The sequence below is a fragment of the Mastacembelus armatus genome, chromosome 5 (genome assembly GCF_900324485.2).
Source record: "Mastacembelus armatus chromosome 5, fMasArm1.2, whole genome shotgun sequence".
NCBI classification, from domain to species: Eukaryota; Metazoa; Chordata; class Actinopteri; order Synbranchiformes; family Mastacembelidae; genus Mastacembelus; species Mastacembelus armatus.
The window spans coordinates 1,579,692-1,597,954 of record NC_046637.1 but is presented as its reverse complement, the minus strand read 5'-3'; the positions used below and the strand labels follow the sequence as shown (position 1 = coordinate 1,597,954).

General features: G+C 43.3%; 1 protein-coding gene across 9 annotated transcripts in view; it reads right to left on the bottom strand.

Moving 5' to 3' along the window:
* LOC113129966 (dedicator of cytokinesis protein 3-like) overlaps positions 1 to 18,263 on the bottom strand; it is a 131,575-nt gene that overhangs the window by 69,006 nt on the left and 44,306 nt on the right. For all 9 annotated transcript variants that reach the window (XM_026306242.2, XM_033325205.1, XM_033325202.1 and 6 more), the window contains exon 3: positions 9,487 to 9,527. In XM_026306242.2, the coding sequence (XP_026162027.1) occupies positions 9,487 to 9,527 (41 nt within the window). The remainder of the gene's footprint in view (positions 1 to 9,486; positions 9,528 to 18,263) is intronic.

The following is an 18,263-nucleotide window of genomic DNA, read 5'->3' as shown; positions in this document are numbered from 1 at the left end:
TCTCTAATTTGCATTTTTCAGAGTTTGTCTTAAGACTAAATGTTCCACCTACAGTGACACACAGTGTTTAAGAGCACAGCTGATCAATGCGGGGCCAGTCCTGTGATGTGTGATCATTTTGGTCACTGTAATCACGACATGATTCATCTCTAGTCATATGACTCATGTGCTGCAGGCTCCAGTTTGATAGGAAACCTTTCAAAATGTGTGTGAAAGCCCAGGGCCACCCAGGAATAAACACACGTCTCCAGTAATGAACAGAGCTGGGCTGTGTCTGCCCCCCCCTCCCCTTCTTAACGCAGCAATAACTAAATATATTAAAGAGCAGTGTATGTAGACCTGGTCACACACTGACAACATCCTGTCCCTGTCTCTGCCTGGTTCGCTGTGACACTGGGTGCTCAGTGCACCCAATGCCCCTCAGGCTCTTCTCTGATGCTACCTGGCCCAAAGTGTGTGTGTGTGTGTGTGTGTGTGTGTGAGAGGACGTCATCCGTGTGTCTAATTTGGCTGATGGTGCTGAAGCCGTTTCTGTTAAAATGTCACTGTGTCACAGAGAAAAGCAGGAAAGAGATAAAAAAATAAACTAATGCACGGAGCCGAGCGGAGACAAAAAGGATTAGAGGAGATAAAAAGGCACAAGGACGAGTGAACATGAGAGGAGGAAACAAAAAGGGAACAGAGCTGCAGTAAAAATGTCATCCACCTAAAAATGACCATTCAGCAGCAAATACTGAAAGTCCCCTTGTTGTGAGCTGAGTTTGAGCTAAGACACGTTAACAATCAGGCACAGAAACAGAGTTGAAGCCCATTTATTCAGATATAATAATAGTGTGTGATAACGCTCTGGGCGAGCGGCGCTGTAGAGCGAGCAGGTCACGCACTAAGGTCCAGCTGGGGTGCAGAGAGTCAGTCAGACGAGTCCATGATGTTTAAATGCAGTTAGAGACGAGAAGCAGACATTAGTCTGTGGGCGTTCCTTTGCACTGTAAATTATTCAGCACCCACCATATCCACAACGTTCAGTCCATTTGTCTTCATAGAAACGTCCGACTCCTCTAACTTCCATGATAGAACAGTTTGGGCCTCCACTTCTCTCGATCCATCTCCATCTTTTCATGCTGCACAGATCATAAGGATCCAGTATTTCACTGAAACCCATTATGACCGTAATAAATCCAAAGATTCAACAGTTAAATGGCTCTAAAAGGACGAGGACCTGCAGGGAAACTCTGGGACACCTGAAAACAATAATCTACCTGTCAGCACCTTTGACATGCACTAGGTGACATGGGATGTCTTCTTTGTCTGGTGTGTGTGCTGGACCCCAGGGAGTTTCTAGTAAAACACAAGGTCTTGTTTTGATGCTTTCTGTCAAATCTCAAACAAATGAGACGTAATATTTGACCTAATTAGGGTTAGAGGTTTAATGCTGCTGTGGGGCAGGCACATTGGTTAGATAAGGAAAAGAATGACACCTGCAGTAAGAGCAGGACTAGACTCATTAGAGTGAGGCTCATTTCCCTGAACTTCACCTGCAGCCTTCACCCAGAAGTCCAACCACATCGAATCTGCACAGGATGATCTGCATTCAGCTCCAGGACAGACAGATTTGTTGAAATGTAATGAAATGAAATGTTTCGCATATATAAATTGGAGAGTGTTTTGGGTTGACTAACGGGGCAGCAGCTGAGAGACGAGCAGGACGTACAGTGTCCTGACAGTGGGCAGCGGCAGCGGCAGAGAAATAAAGCAGCATCGTATTAAAAACACTTTAAAAGAGTTTGAAGCACTTGTGGACTCAAAGTGGAGTCAGACACTGCGCTGATGCGCTGAAGTTCCCACGGAGCTGAAAACATTAGCACATTGTGTTGTGCTTAATGTGTTGGCTTCACCTTTTTTTAGCTCATTTAACACGCTCACGGCTCAACACGGGCTCTTAGCATGGGTGGCTGAGATGGAGCTCCTGGCTCATCAGTCATGCACACACATGGAGGACGACATGTTAAGTGCTGCAGAGAAACGGTTCCTAAATGAGTCAAACGTTACTTTCTGCTCCCTCCACATTTTTCAAGTCAAGCCTGACGCTGTAAAACCCAAAGGTCATCAGAGCCTTTAGCACTCGCTCAGCTTTAAGCTCATTCTTCTTCCTCCTCTCACCGATTTATCTAAAACAGACTTTCTCTTTTGTTTCCACTTCACTGCTCTCTTTTTTTTTTTTTTACTGCAGCTCAGTAATTATACTCTCCTTTGTTTCCGTCTTATCACACCTGCTGATGGGCTCGTGATGAGCCGTCAGTCATTGTGAACCGCTCAGTTCTGTCATAGCAGGAAGACGAGCTGCAGCTGTGCTTCACTCTCTTCTCCGTTACTGGGGTTTCTTCCTCTGGCTCTTTTTCTCCTGCCCTCGATGAGTTTATCTTCTAACCCCGACTCCAACACTCCCATCTATTCTCTTCTATTCTCAGCCTGTCTCTCGTATTCTGCTCGGCTCATTGTCCCAGTTACAAGGAAGAGCGGGGATTGTGTAATTTCCACATTCACGTCCATGCGGCATCCTGATGTGCTCTGGTCTGTAATTTCACACGGCGGCTCCGACTCTGCACGGATGATAAAATAACAGTGATTACATCACAACTGCATAACTTCTTCTTTTGTTGTCCGATTCTTCAACAGCGAGCGTCTTTCTAAACAGCCTGAGGAGGAGACATTTACACAGCAGCGACTGCACCGAAGGCCGGAGCGTCCACGCTCTGCTCCCTCTTCAACGCCACACGTCTCTGCCTCTCACTCTCCACCTCAAGTAGTTCTGGTGAAATTCACACTGCACACAGATTTTTATTTCAAACATTTAGTCATAACGGTCCAAACTGACAGCAGTGGCCAGAACACACACATCCTCTGTGTCACAAATAAAACATGCACACAGGCTCATACTGAAAAAGTGTTGCATTATGGGTTGTTTATAGCCTTGTTGCTAATTCTTATAATATAATCTTATTGATTGATCTGATCATTTCTTTTAGATCCTTCCTGCTCATGTCGTGTGTTCTTGGCTCTGATTTGCTGATTCTGTTTACGTCCTCGGTACATAATAAAAAGTCATTCACACTTTCTCTGGGCGCAGAGTGATGTCTTCAATGAGCTGTTTTTGATTTGACTAAATCAACTAATAAATCAATAAAAGTTAATTCAACTTTTATCAACTCTGCTTTTACAGTGAGCACTGATGCTTTATATTAAACCAGCTGGTGACTAATAGTATGTACAGTAAGTTAATGATCAAACCATAAAACATACTGAACCTGGTTAAAACCTCATGCACAGTGAGAATCCTAAGAGGTAAATACGCTTCCTGCAGCATGATGCTTCATTTCAATACTGTCCGTCTGCAACAACTTTAATGTCTAACTTGAAAGCCGAATATATAAACAGCTGAAATACCAAGCAAAGCTCAAACTTCTTAAAAAAAAAAACCTCTTTAAAATCATATTTGTGCAAGTTTGCATTAAGTCTGATGCACAGACAGACGGGTGTCCCTCTTTAATGTGAGCTACTGCATGAATTTAGACTTTATAAGTCGTCAGCTGTATTTAAGTTAAGAAAAACAAAACGAGGGTTAAAATTCAATCTGAATATTTTCTGTTAAGATTTTAATATTTTACTACGACAGTTCAGATCTAAACCCACGGAGCTGAATCTCTGCCCTGGGCAGTATTTGCTTGCTACAGTTGGGGCTGACATCAGATTTGGGGTTTTGCACAGAGCAGGATCAGATCCAGGTTTGCATGGACTGATGACTGTAACTAATGCACAGCAAGCACCGTCCCCTCCGATTCTGGGAGTGTGTGCACGTGTAGGTGTGTGTTTCCGACCCTCTATCCTGATTGGTCTAATCTCTGCTGGAAGGGGACTGGACAGACAGCACACATGGCAGTCAGGTCGGATATCAGCAGGAAAGACGGCCATCGTGTGTGTGTGTGTGTGTGTGTGTGTGTGTGTGTGTGTGTGTGTGTGTGTGTGTGTGCGTGTGTGCGTGTGTGTGTACACCTGGTTAGGGCAGTTGGCAGACAGGTGTGTGTTCACTTTGGCAGAGTGGATCAGCAGTCACCTTCAGAGACACCAGAGAGCCAGTGACACTCTCACAACAGTTTACTCTTGTCAGGTCTAAGCCACCGAGGTGATTAACAACAGAAACAGAAACTGATCTCTGGTCCTGCTTATGTTAACAAAGCTCACAACTCATCCATCAATGCATCTGTCCCTCCTTCATCATTGCTGTCCATCTAAAGTAAAACACACGTTCTCTCCCCTGAAGCTTTTCCAAACTGGCTGTAAAGCATGTAAACCTGAAGCCGCCTGGTGGTGGCAGTAGCTGCCACGTCATTGTTTTATTAAACTTACTTCAGAAGAGAGAGAAGAAGAAGAAATGACACTAACTGTTCTCGGCCAGTAATGACTGTATGTGTCCTACTGGTTCCTGGAAGAGCAAAGTATCAGCCTGGAGCTGACGTAATGCCAACAGCACATCTACACCGGCTCAAAAAACAGAACTTGGTTTTAAAGTATTTATATACGTACAAGCAGGTGTTTTACTGCAACTGCAGGTTCTTGTTCAGCTGTCATCAAGTACTTCTGGAAGTACCAGGAGCTGGAGGACTAAATCTCCACAGACTTAACAAGCAGCTGCCTCCTCCTCTGACAAATTACAGGTTAGCTTCGCTTTTCTGCCACTAATACAATCTGTTCTACATTAAAATAAAACTCTTTCCTGTTCCCTTCACATTTGTGCTTATTCCAACAGAAACAAAACCCCAGAAGCCACGAAAACGTTCTTTGGTGTGTCACAGTTTCTCTGCTCAACCTGCAGATGCTAATTTAATCTAATCCAATGCAACCCCACAAAGCAGATGAGGCCCGACCGTGTCAGACGTCGGTTCGTCTTTCAGTAATGAAGCTGTCAGCAGTGATCTGTTCCTGTGACTCTGCCACAGCTGACCGCACAAAGGAAACACAGCTCGCACAGACTGAGCCGCCTCTCTCTTTGTGCCCTGATGCCAGGTCCAATCCGACTTTCTGCACAGAGCTGCTGAATCAGAGACGAGTCAGAGCAGGGAGGCATTTCCCGAGGGAGACGCAGCGATTTGTTTCGACCAGCGAGTCTGTTGTGGAGAAACCAGGTGATGAGGATGGAACTAACAGGATTGGGCTGATGCTTGGCTGCTGGGAGAGAGCGACCGTGAAAACACACGCTCACATGTACACACACTAACAAGGCACCCAGAGACGAATGCTTGCTGTAGGAATCCAGTGGGAATAATCACCTGCTGGTCATTTGTACACATTTCACCATCTCACACGTTTTGTTTGTACCTGGTTAGACTGAAAACACACAGCCTCAGACGCTCTGGTATCACTGGACTCAGCCAGAACAGCTCTTAAAGTTGAATTTCTGACTAACGATGGCTAATCTGGTGGTCAACTCAGGTGTGATGTCGCTCACTGGTCCAACTTCCAACGAGACTTAAAAGCAGCGACAGTCGTGCCCATGAAAGACCAGAAGAAAGGGCCCATAAAACACCTCTGCACCGGGTGCTCTCTGAGGAGCCATGAACTGCACCTTTCAGTCTGGAACACAGAAATTATTTTCTCATCATAACAGGTAACAGCAGATTCATGTCTGCTGGAGACTTCTGTCTGTCTCATTCTGTGGACTTCAGCACCAGACGTGGGACTTGCTGTCCACATGCAGGACGGTCTGAATTCCAGTGTAGCTTCTACCACACTGCACATTTGATTTCCATGAAGAAACCTGAGCTTTAACTTTTTCTGATTATCCCTGCTGTGCTGCATCCTATTGCCCTTGCTACAACCTAGAGAAATGAATGGCATCGAGCCGCCCACAGCCAAGCTGTTATGTTAGTCCTCTGGAAGTCAGGATTTTCTCTGGAGGTGCAGCCTTGGAAACTCTCAGACTTGATTTTTTTTCTAGCTACCAAGATTACAACAGCTTTTTAAAGACTGACTCTGTGTAAGGCTCTAATTTAAAGTGTACCATCTCATACACTATCTGAGACATACATTATGCAAATTGGTTCTTCTAATTAACATGCAGTTGCACTACATCCCACGGAGATAGACTACGGCTTTGTGTGTACAAGCACTTAAACCTAACATCTGTTCAAAACCTAACCCAGTGGTTATTATACCTGGGCTCCACATTAGTTTGATCATCATGATATGGTTATATTATTGATTTAAAATCAATATCAACAACACACAGCCAATCACACACACGCACACACACACAAGTACATACATAAACAGGAATTAAATGAATTTCATTTAAATGGCGTCAAGTACTGGAAGACATTATTCCCAGGTTCTCCTGAACACTTGTGTTATGAGAGATGTAATTAACTAAGCAAACTTCAGTAGGAGACACCTGCTATATCAAGGTGATGCAAAACTCCTATAAAGCAGCATCTCCCAACACACGCTGAGATATTAAGGAAGTAGCTGCCTTACAGATGTGGTACAGTGTCTGTTAGCTGAAACATCTGTCAGGACGTCAACGTATCAGCCCCCCAAAGACTATTCTAGTACATTTAAAGTCCATGTTCGGTCGTCACCTCGCCATCACATCATGATTCTCGTTCAGTACCTGAGGGGCAAAGTGCATGAGATCAGGCTGCAGGAAAATCAACTCTCTCAACAGCAGAAAGGTGAGTTCCTACATGGCTGATGACACCGGCAGCAGGAAAAGCACAAATGTCACTTTGAGTACACACTTTTATTGTTGTTCCTGTTCGGGGGCATCGATATTTAACTGCAGACACACTGAAAACAAAGAGGTGTTTGTGTTTTATTTATAGTTTCACCTTGTGCTTTGTCTGAAATACAAAACCCCAGCAGATGATCTCCCTTATGTTAATGCCTCTCCTATCTACATTCACATCACCCAGCAGGGAGCCTAAACAACACGCTGCTGTCTAGATATAGTAAAGCTAGACAGGAAAGCCTCTTACAGACCCACAGAGCAGGATGGAGCAAAGTAGAATGAAACAGAAGGCTGGTGCACGGAGGACAACGCGACAGACCAGGACGAAACAAAAACAGGCTTATTTTTAAAGACTAAAACACTGAGGCCTGTTTTGCTTGTGAGCCGGACATGGGTCTTAGAAAAGAGAGGGGGAGATAAAGCTGTTAGCATGAGTCACATCCAGCACAGGGTTATAAAGACTGCTTCAGTAAAATCTGTTAGGACTGATGATAATCACGCTGCATCGCACTCATCACACATAAGACTTCAAAATCCTCCGCAGTAATTAAAGTCACACACAAACTCTGACGAGTTAACTTCTGGAAAATGCAACATTATGAGTGGAAATTGTAAGAGAGGCCAGTCAGACTGCACTGTGATGGCTTCTATAAACTGCATATGTAAATCTGCATCAATCTACATCTCTAATCCAGTCCCTGGTTGGAAAACAGCTTCACCTGTTAAAGCACAGAGGACACACACTGAAGGATCAGACTCAAGATGATGAAAATCTACAACCTGTGGACATTAAAATGCATAAACCTGGAAATGCTCAGAGCTCATGTCCCAGTGAGATCACCTGTGCAATGAGTCAATCTGGATAGTGATAGGTCTTAAAACAGCTCTGGCAGCGTTGAATGTGAAGCATTGAATTGAATAAAGTAAGATAAATAACACTTATTACTCTAAATGTGGGAATATACTGGGAAAGAACTAGTGTGTGCTGCACGTTTGACCACGGCAGAGTCAGCAGGATGAAAAGCCAGACATCTCACAGAGCACCGGGACGTGAAAACTGTTTAAATATGTCTCTCCAGGAAGACATTTATAGCTCTGCTCTCAGCTGCACACGTCTAAAAGAGTAAAGAGGGAAGTACACCAGTGCCTAAATGCCTCCTGAACTTCCCCTCGGGGTTAATAAAGTTTATCTTATCTTAAAATTCACTGGACAACACTTCATGTTCTCATGTTCTCAGGGTGCATGAGATTCTTACGACAGGAATACTACACTACAAGTCGTGATAAACGGTGGTTTTCCTGTTTTTTCATCATTAAAAAGAGACGTTATTTTGGACTGAGGGTGTTTCACAACAATCGCTTGGAAAAAAACACACAGCTCATAAACCTCCTGTCGAGATTCCAGGAAACCGTTCTTTCTATTCCTTGAAGACTCGAGGGACATCATTAGCTGCAGCTACAGGCCACGATCTCAACAGACAAGACCGTTTCCTTGCAGTTATCGTCACTGTGATGTAAGTGCATTGGAACAAACACGAGCTGCTACAGGCTGAAAGGTCAGACCTCACGCTGCAGACCAACAGACGACTGACGTTACAAACAAACAAGTTCAACATTCAGACTGTGGTCACACATCACACACTGTGATATTCAAACATTTCACTGATGCACAAACAACTGACCAGAGTATTTACAGCACTTCATAAATACAGTGAGAAACACTGGCTACAAGTCTTTTAGTCAATAACGATGAACGTAAACGAGCAGGCAAACACATTCTGAGGCAGGAAAACACACAATCGTCCAAAAACACATTGATGAATGAATCACAAAGTGAGCGACAATAATGTGCAGGAGATTTACATTTTAAAATTACACCGTTAACCCCTGGGAACATTACAATACTTAAGTAGCTACTCAGTATGTGTGCATGTTTGGACGGTGTAGTAGTTCCTGCAATTTTTGTGCCAGAGGCAGAACTTTAGAAATCCTGAGGTCACGACTCCTACATGGAGCCTCGGGGGATAAAGAGTCTCAAGCCTGGTTTCACTCCGTAAAAAATTCATTTGATCAGATGTTTTCTTTTTCTCCTACATTTATTCATTCACGACAAACCTCCCATTTACATCCAGCACATTTAGTCTATTTAGGAGAAAAATGCTGTCTAAATGCGCTGTAATATAAATTATTTAAAACTAATGCTGCCTAAAGGTAATGCTTCATACATTACTCAGCCTATAGCCTCACTGATCTAAACAGGATGGACAGAACAACTGAACCAGGTCTCTGTAAAACACAGACCAGTTCAACAGCAGCACGATATGATCATGCAGGTGAATGAACAGCTGAGAAACAAACTGAACATCATCACCTTCATGCAGGAGGATTTACTGCAGGATAAGGCTGCGATAGTTTTACTGGAGGATATTGGGTGTATATTTGGTAGGTGTCTCTCTCACCTAGAGATTACCACCACACAAATACAGTCAAATACCACTAAAGTCTGCAGTTTATTCACAGCTGTTGCCTTCACATCACACATGCAGCCAGATGTGCTGGCCACTTAACATCTCCATGACAGAGATGGATGAGAGAATTAAAGATGTGGAAAGAGAAGAGGGAAGGAATGAATCAAGAGCGGAAGTTTAAGAGGAAGAAAGTGTCATCAGTGAAAGTGTCTGAGAGGAGCTGTCAGTCTCTCTTACCTTGACATTTGGTTTCCTCGTTGAGAATCCTCTGTACCATCCTGGAAGGAAGCAAACATGGGTGAGTCAGACCGATGGGTGAAAAACAGATTCAGTAAGAGTAAAACATGATTATGAGTCAGCAGCATTTTCCACCAAAGAGTCTTTGTTTACTCAGAAAAAAATGAAACTCCATTTAAAAGAGACCAAACCAGTGAAAGGAACCCAATGTTCTGCCTCAGTGAGGACGAAACATTCAAAAACCTGAAATTTTACATTGGTGAAAATGGTGAAGAACACAACAGGCTGAAGTATTCCTGATTCACGGCCAAAGCCTTTTGTGACGATTAAATAAAAGAGACAGAGCAAGTAAAATGTTGAGCGGTACAGGTCCTCATAGATGGATCTGGTTACCTGTGGACAGAGCCAGATTCACTGGTTCCAGCCTTTGTGCTAAACTAAGCTAAAATAACCACAGTCTCATTTTAGAGTATGACAGTATAAATAATCTCATTTAACAGCATAACATTATCAATAATCTCATTTTACAGTGACAGTATCAGTCTCATTTAACAGTATGACGGTATCAATAATCTCATTTAACAGTATGACGGTATCAATAATCTCATTTAACAGTATGACGGTATCAATAATCTCATTTAACAGTATGACGGTATCAATAATCTCATTTAACAGTATGACGGTATCAATAATCTCATTTAACAGTATGACGGTATCAATAATCTCATTTAACAGTATGACGGTATCAATAATCTCATTTTACAGCATGACATTATCAATAATCTCATTTTACAGTATGACGTATCAATCTCATTTTACAGTATGACGTATCAATAATCTCATTTTACAGTATGACGTATCAATAATCTCATTTTACAGTATGACGTATGAATAATCTCATTTAACAGTATGACGGTATCAATAATCTCATTTTACAGCATGACATTATCAATAATCTCATTTAACGGTATGACGTATCAATAATCTCATTTAACAGTATGACGGTATCAATAATCTCATTTAACAGTATGACGGTATCAATAATCTCATTTAACAGTATGACAGTATCAATAATCTCATTTAACAGTATGACGGTATCAATAATCTCATTTTACAGCATGACATTATCAATAATCTCATTTTACAGTATGACGTATCAATCTCATTTTACAGTATGACGTATCAATAATCTCATTTTACAGTATGACGTATCAATAATCTCATTTTACAGTATGACGTATCAATAATCTCATTTAACAGTATGACGGTATCAATAATCTCATTTTACAGCATGACATTATCAATAATCTCATTTAACGGTATGACGTATCAATAATCTCATTTTACAGTATGACGTATCAATAATCTCATTTAACAGTATGACGGTATCAATAATCTCATTTAACAGTATGACGGTATCACTACTCCAAAAAGCTGGAAAACCAGTTTACAGCTAACGACTCTGCTTCAGTGTGGAGAGGCCTGAGGACAATAACCAACTATAGGACTCCATCCCCCTCCTCAATAGGCAATGAAACCCTGGTGAACGATCTGAACGAGTTCTATTGCAGATTTGAATCACCCCCCACCCGCTCTGATTGTCCTCCAGAGCAACCATTAACACCTCCAACCATCAACCCCCTCTCCCCCGCTCCGACACTTCTTCAGACCAGTGTGGACGATGTGTGTCGGCTCTTCAGGAAGCAGAAGAGAAGGAAAGCACCAGGACCAGATGGGGTTTCACCATCATGCCTCAGAACCTGTGCTGACCAGCTGGCTCCCATCTTCTATCTGATCTTCAACAGATCACTGGAGCTGTGTGAAGTCCCTGCATGCTTCAAACGCTCCACCATCATTCCCATCCCCAAGAAGCCAAAAATCACGGGACTCAATGACTACAGACCAGTGGCTCTGACATCTGTGGTCATGAAGTCCTTTGAAAGACTGGTGTTGGCCCACCTGAAGAACGTCACTGGACCCTTCCTGGACCCCCTGCAGTTTGCCTACCGATCCAATCGGTCCGTGGATGATGCAGTCAGTATGGGGCTGCACTACATCCTGCAACATCTGGACAAACCAGGGACTTATGTAAGGATTCTCTTTGTGGACTTCAGCTCGGCATTCAACACCATCATCCCATCACTCCTCCAGAATAAACTCTCCCAGCTCTCCGTTCCTGACTCTACCTGTCAGTGGATTACAAGCTTCTTGACGGATAGGCAACAGCTAGGATGGGGAAATTTACTTCTGGCTCCCGCACCACCAGCACCAGCGCCCCCCAGGGGTGTGTTCTCTCCCCACTGCTCTTCTCCCTCTACACAAATGACTGCACCTCCCGTGACTGCTCTGTGAAACTCCTGAAATTTGCAGATGACACCACTGTCATTGGTCTCATCCAGGACGGTGAAGAGTCTGCATACAGACAGGCGGTGGAGCAGCTGGCTTGCTGGTGCAGTCACAACAACTTGGAGCTAAACACGCTCAAAACAGTGGAGATGGCTGTGGACTTCAGAAGAAATGCCCCCACCCACCCCCCTCTCACCATTATGAACAGCACTGTGGCACTAGTGGAGTCATTCAGGTTCCTGGGCACCATCATCTCTCAGGACTTCCACATCGACTCCATCATGAAGAAGGCCCAGCAGAGGTTGTACTTCCTGCTGAAGAAGTTCAACCTTCCTCAGACGCTGCTGACCCAGTTCTACTCAGCGGTCATCGAGTCTGTCCTGTGCTCCTCCATCACTGTCTGGTTTAGTTCCGCCTCTAAACCAGACATCCTAAGACTTCAGAGAACAGTTCGGGCTGCTGAGAAGATCATTGGTGTTCCCCTACCCACCCCTCCAAGACCTGTTCACCTCCAGAGTGAGAAAAAGAGCTCAGAAAAATCACTCTGGATGCCACCCACCCGAGCCACCACCTCTTCCAGCTCTTACCCTCTGGACGGCACTTCAGAGCTCCAAACATCAAGACAGCCCGGCACAAAGGAAGCTTCTTCCCTCAGGCCATCCAACTCTTAAACTCATAGCTCTCCACCATTCCCTCCTACCACCTGCACTATGCACTATGTCACTGGCACCTTTTGCTCTTTGAACACCACCTAGTTCCCCTTACATTCTGTCTTCAGGTTATCTGTGCATTTTTTTTTTTTAGTTTTTTATAGCATTTGTTTCTGTAGCATTTATGTTTACTGTTTTTACCCCTTGTAGCATTTGTATCTATGTCTGTTTGCACTGGAGTACCCCCCCCCCATACCTAAACAAATTCCTTGTGTGTGTGTGCTCACACACTTGGCAATAAAGCTCATTCTGATTCCGATTCTGATTCAATAATCTCATTTAACAGTATGACGGTATCAATAATCTCATTTAACAGTATGACGTATCAATAATCTCATTTAACGGTATGACGGTATCAATAATCTCATTTAACAGTATCATGGTATCAATAATCTCATTTAACGGTATGATGGTATCAATAATCTCATTTAACAGTATGACGTATCAATAATCTCATTTAACGGTATGACGGTATCAATAATCTCATTTAACAGTATCATGGTATCAATAATCTCATTTAACGGTATGATGGTATCAATCTCATTTAACAGTATCATGGTATCAATAATCTCATTTGACAGTATGACAGTATCAATAATCTCATTTTAGAGTATCACGGTATCAATAATCTCATTTGACAGTATGACAGTATCAATAATCTCATTTTACAGTATCACGGTATCAATAATCTCATTTGACAGTATCATGGTATCAATAATCTCATTTAACAGTATCATGGTATCAATAATCTCATTTGACAGTATCATGGTATCAATAATCTCATTTGACAGTATGACGGTATCAATAATCTCATTTTGCAGTATCATGGTATCAATAATCTCATTTAATGGTATGACAGTATCAATAATCTCATTTAACAGTATCATGGTATCAATAATCTCATTTGACAGTATGACGGTATCAATAATCTCATTTTACTGTATCATGGTATCAATAATCTCATTTAACGGTATGACAGTATCAGTAATCTCATTTAACAGTATCATGGTATCAATAATCTCATTTGACAGTATGACGGTATCAATCTCATTTTACAGTATCATGGTATCAATAATCTCATTTAACTGTATCACGGTATCAATAATCTAATTTTAAAGCATCTCTATATATATATTACAAAGAAATTTAAAAATGATTTTTCACTTAAAGACCTTAAAGGTTTTAAGGTTTTGTCTTATTGTCATGTTGCAGACTGGCAGAATCAATGTCCCCGTTATAGGGTTCAAACCTGGTTTTAGAGTCCAGGTTTAGGTTTGGGGGGAGGATTAGACTTTTTTTTTTTTTTTTTTTTAAATGGTGGTTCAGGTCACGGTTTTTGTCCTCACAAAGACAGAAAAGGAAACGTGTGTGTGTGTGTATACACACTAATTCTGTCACTCTGAGCTCCACCATGAGGAGGGCTAATTGATAAATCTATTATTTCCCTATTGATAAATAAAGCTAATATACTCATGAGAAGCCTGGATGCTTTGAGACTGTACTGGGCGTTTTTTTAATTTACAGCAGAGATGCACAGCACTGAGGTTAGCATCCAGCAGCAGTGAGGTTAGCATCCAGCAGCTGTGAGGTTAGCATCCAGCAGCAGTGAGGTTAGCATCCAGCAGCAGTGAGGTTAGCATCCAGCAGCAGTGAGGTTAGCATCCAGCAGCAGTGAGGTTAGCATCCAGCAGCAGTGAGGTTAGCATCCAGCAGCTGTGAGGTTAGCATCCAGCAGCTGTGAGGTTAGCATCCAGCAGCAGTGAGGTTAGCATCCAGCAGCAGTGAGGTTAGCATCCAGCAGCTGTGAGGTTAGCATCCAGCAGCAGTGAGGTTAGCATCCAGCAGCAGTGAGGTTAGCATCCAGCAGCAGTGAGGTTAGCATCCAGCAGCAGTGAGGTTAGCATCCAGCAGCTGTGAGGTTAGCATCCAGCATCAGGACCATTTCTGGATGTGTGTGTGTTTGTGCAGGTCTCAGAGAGCACAGCAGTTATTTCCACATGGGTGGACATTCATCAGATGCCTCTGTGGACCAGGAAGCTGTCAGGAAAATGGACTCAACTCACAGTCAAACTTTGACAGCTGAAAATCACTTGGATCCAGGGACTGCATGTGTCCAGGGAAGTGCTTCTTTCAGGTTGTGGGGACATCATGTGTCTCCAGCCAAGTGGAAATAAAAGCTTTTAGAAATCTAAGGCTCGTTTCTTCACTGACAGAACGAAGCAGAAACATTTATTTATATCAACATGATGCATAATGCTACTTTCTGCTAACATGCCAGAGTTGCACTTTTATCAGCGTTGACTAAACTCCAGCGTTATCTGCATCATCACGCACTTTTTAAGTTCCGAAAAGAAAAAGTCGTGAAATTTCCTGAGACCATGTAAAATAGCACCAATTGTCAAACAGTCATTTCCCTGATAATCCAACATCACCTGCTCCTGATTAAAGGAAACTGATCCAGTGACACCAACACTGCATCATCTTATCTTCTTACAAAATGACGAGCTGCGTTTCTCAGCAGTTCTCCGTAATCTGATATAAATATGGAGATGGAGGCTTAATTGGCCGGTTAATTAATAACCAATCAAGAATCATTTATCATCCTAGTTAAGATGGCTGTGTTTACTCCCTAGACTCTCATCTATATGGTAATCAGACCCGGGGCTGGACCAGCCGTGTCGGGGTCGATTTGTAAGGGTTGAGATGAGGACGTGTGTGTACTTGTATTACTCATGTTGTGGGGACACACACACTGTGGAGACCCAACTTGGTTTGGAGACAAAAACGTGAATCATTAGTTTTAAGGCACATCTGAAATGTCAGGTAAAGTGTGTGTGTGTGTGTGTGTGTGTGTGTGTGTGTGTGTGTGTGTGTGTGTGTGTGTGTGTGTGTGTGTGTGTGTGCGTGCGTGTGTGTGTGTAGCTGGTTAAATCTACTGCATCTTTAAGAAAAACATAAACCTGTGTGTGGGCCTGTGTTTATAATTATTCTACATAAGAGACGACAGCGGAGGTGTCTTGCACAAAGGTGCAAATATTTCCACTGTCAAAAAGCTTCTCTCTAAACTGTTAGAATAATTATTTAGTGCTGTTATCAAAACACTTCACTTCACAACAATAATCACTGTGAATCACCTCGAGTCACAACTCAAGGAGCCACTTTTGCTCAGACCGAAGTGTATCATCCAAAAGACGCAGGTTTCCATCGAGCTATAAAATCAGCCGAACATGAGTCTCAAATGATGCGTCATGTCCCTGCAGAGCACACACTTTGAGTTAGTTAATGAAAAGGGGAATTGCTTGTTGATCCAGTAACAGGACCCAAGAGGTGATTTTTCTTTGTAATTACGGTTACGACAGAGATTCAATAGGGGTGTGAGCTGCAGCCGAGCCGCCGCCGCGAACGCAGCGTCCGTTTATACAGCACAGGTATCGACCGCTGTCAGCTCTGCACACCGGGAAGGCTCTAACAAAACGCAGGTGAAGAAAAGCATCGCTAACTAGCTCGAGGGCCAGTTCACTGGCTGTCAGCGCAACAAATAGAGTCTTCGGGAATCCACCCCGTTAAAATCAGGCTGATTAACAACCAGCATGACTCAAGTCAGATCTCTGGTGGGAAGCAACTAATTGGGAACAATAAAGTAACTGCAGTAAAATGAGCAGTTACCACCAGTCATTTTCTCTAATGGACTAAATGACACCGTTTGCCTTTCTTAATAATAAAAACATGATCATATGGATGCAAGTACAGTGCACATGCTGTTGATGTCCTGACTGACTATTACCAAAGCAAAATAAAAGAGAATGATAAATGAAAACATAAGGCCGACTGCTGCACTGCATCAACCCTCAGGTTTCTGTAAATGTTATTTTTATGACTTTCTTTGTGAAACAGTGGTTTGGTTTTTTTTGTGCTTCTTTCAGTTTGATTTTTGGAGTTTAGAACTTTAATCTGATAGAGGTGAACATCAGTTGGACTCAGTGTTTTAAATCAGAAACTAAGCCAAACTTTTTCCCATATTATGTTAAACTAAATAAAGAACAATGTCTGACTAGTTCAGTCATTGAAGGCTATGACTTAGCTCCCATCACAATCTAGCATCAGCCCGGAGTCCTAATATTCAACGTTAGTGACCGACAGCCAGCTCTCTCTCCTGGACGTCCACAGTGAGACGATTTGTTACGGCTGAAAAACTTCCCAATAATGAGCAGCTCTTCTAAGCTGCGACTGTGAGCGCTGCATTAATGCTGACAGCACTAAGAGTCAAAATCTCATCCTTTAAACTGCTGCTACAGCCTTAATTGAAGTCTAAGGCTTTCTCAAGTGTTATGGCTGTAATGTATATTTTACAATTGGAACCTGGGGATTGCATTGCTGCAGCCTGGCTGCTGTCTCCCTATCACCGTCATTACAGCTATTGAGTTTCTGTCCAGGGAGGATAATTTGGCATTAGTGTAGCAGAGGAGTGCACTATGTGAGAGGGCGGGGAGCCAATTTTAAAAAGGATTTTCCTACAGTCCGATCTCAAACACTGTACTTTCAGAATAAAAGCTCTGCAGTATTTCTGCACCAGCTCACATACAGCTGCCTCTGAGAGGATACTCACATAACACGTTCACCAGCCCCACACCCCAACTCAGCTAAACATCTTTAATCAACACCGTTTATCAGGGGTCGTCGGGCTGGAGCCAATCCCAGCATGCAGTGGGTGAGAGACGGGTCCACCCTGAAGAGGCAGAAACCCACCTGGATCCACCTGGGTTCAGACCCTAATCCTGACCTGCATGTGTTTGGACTGTGGGAGGAGAAAACCCACACAGACACAGGGACAACATGCAGACTCCACACAGAAAGGCCCCGGGTCCACCTGGGTTCAGACCCTAAATCCTGACCTGCATGTGTTTGGACTGTGGGAGGAGAAAACCCACACAGACACAGGGACAACATGCAGACTCCACACAGAAAGGCCCCGGGTCCACCTGGGTTCAGACCCACAACCTTCTGCTGTATGGAGACCACCTTTGTGCTGCCCCCTTTCCCTAACCCTGATCTAAATCTGGATCCAACCTGAACTCTGAAACCAGGTCTGAACCCTCAACCCTTTTAAAAGGTGTGAGGACACAACAGGCCCATTTCCACATTATAAAACTCAAACTATTTCTTGCACTGTTTTAAGGCACACACACACACACAGGCAGACACACACACACACACACACACACAGGCAGACACACACACACACACACACACACACACACACACACACACACACAGGCAGACACACACACACACACACACACACACACACACACACACACACACACAGTAAGTCCTTCTGCAAATGAGAGTTAACATGTTAACAGGAACCAATTACACTAACAAACATTCACTCATAAATTCTGGTTCTGCTCTACTAGCCAACTGCTTGAAGGCCATCATCCTCTGAAAGTGCATTTGCGTGTTCAGATAATGACAGAAGCTGGGGGGACCTTGGACTAATGGTTGCGGTGGTTTGTCCTGAAGTGGCAGTGATGCCAGCGTGGGGCTCTGGGGCTGACAGTGCTGCTCACTGAGGGCTGCCTTTCATAACGAGGTGAATTAGAGGCTAATTAGATGTAATGAAGCTACAGTAGCTGAGACTGGACTCTGTCAATAGCACAAACAAGGAGACAGAAGAAAATAGAGGGAAGAGGAAAGAAAGGATGGAAGAGCTGAGAGGAC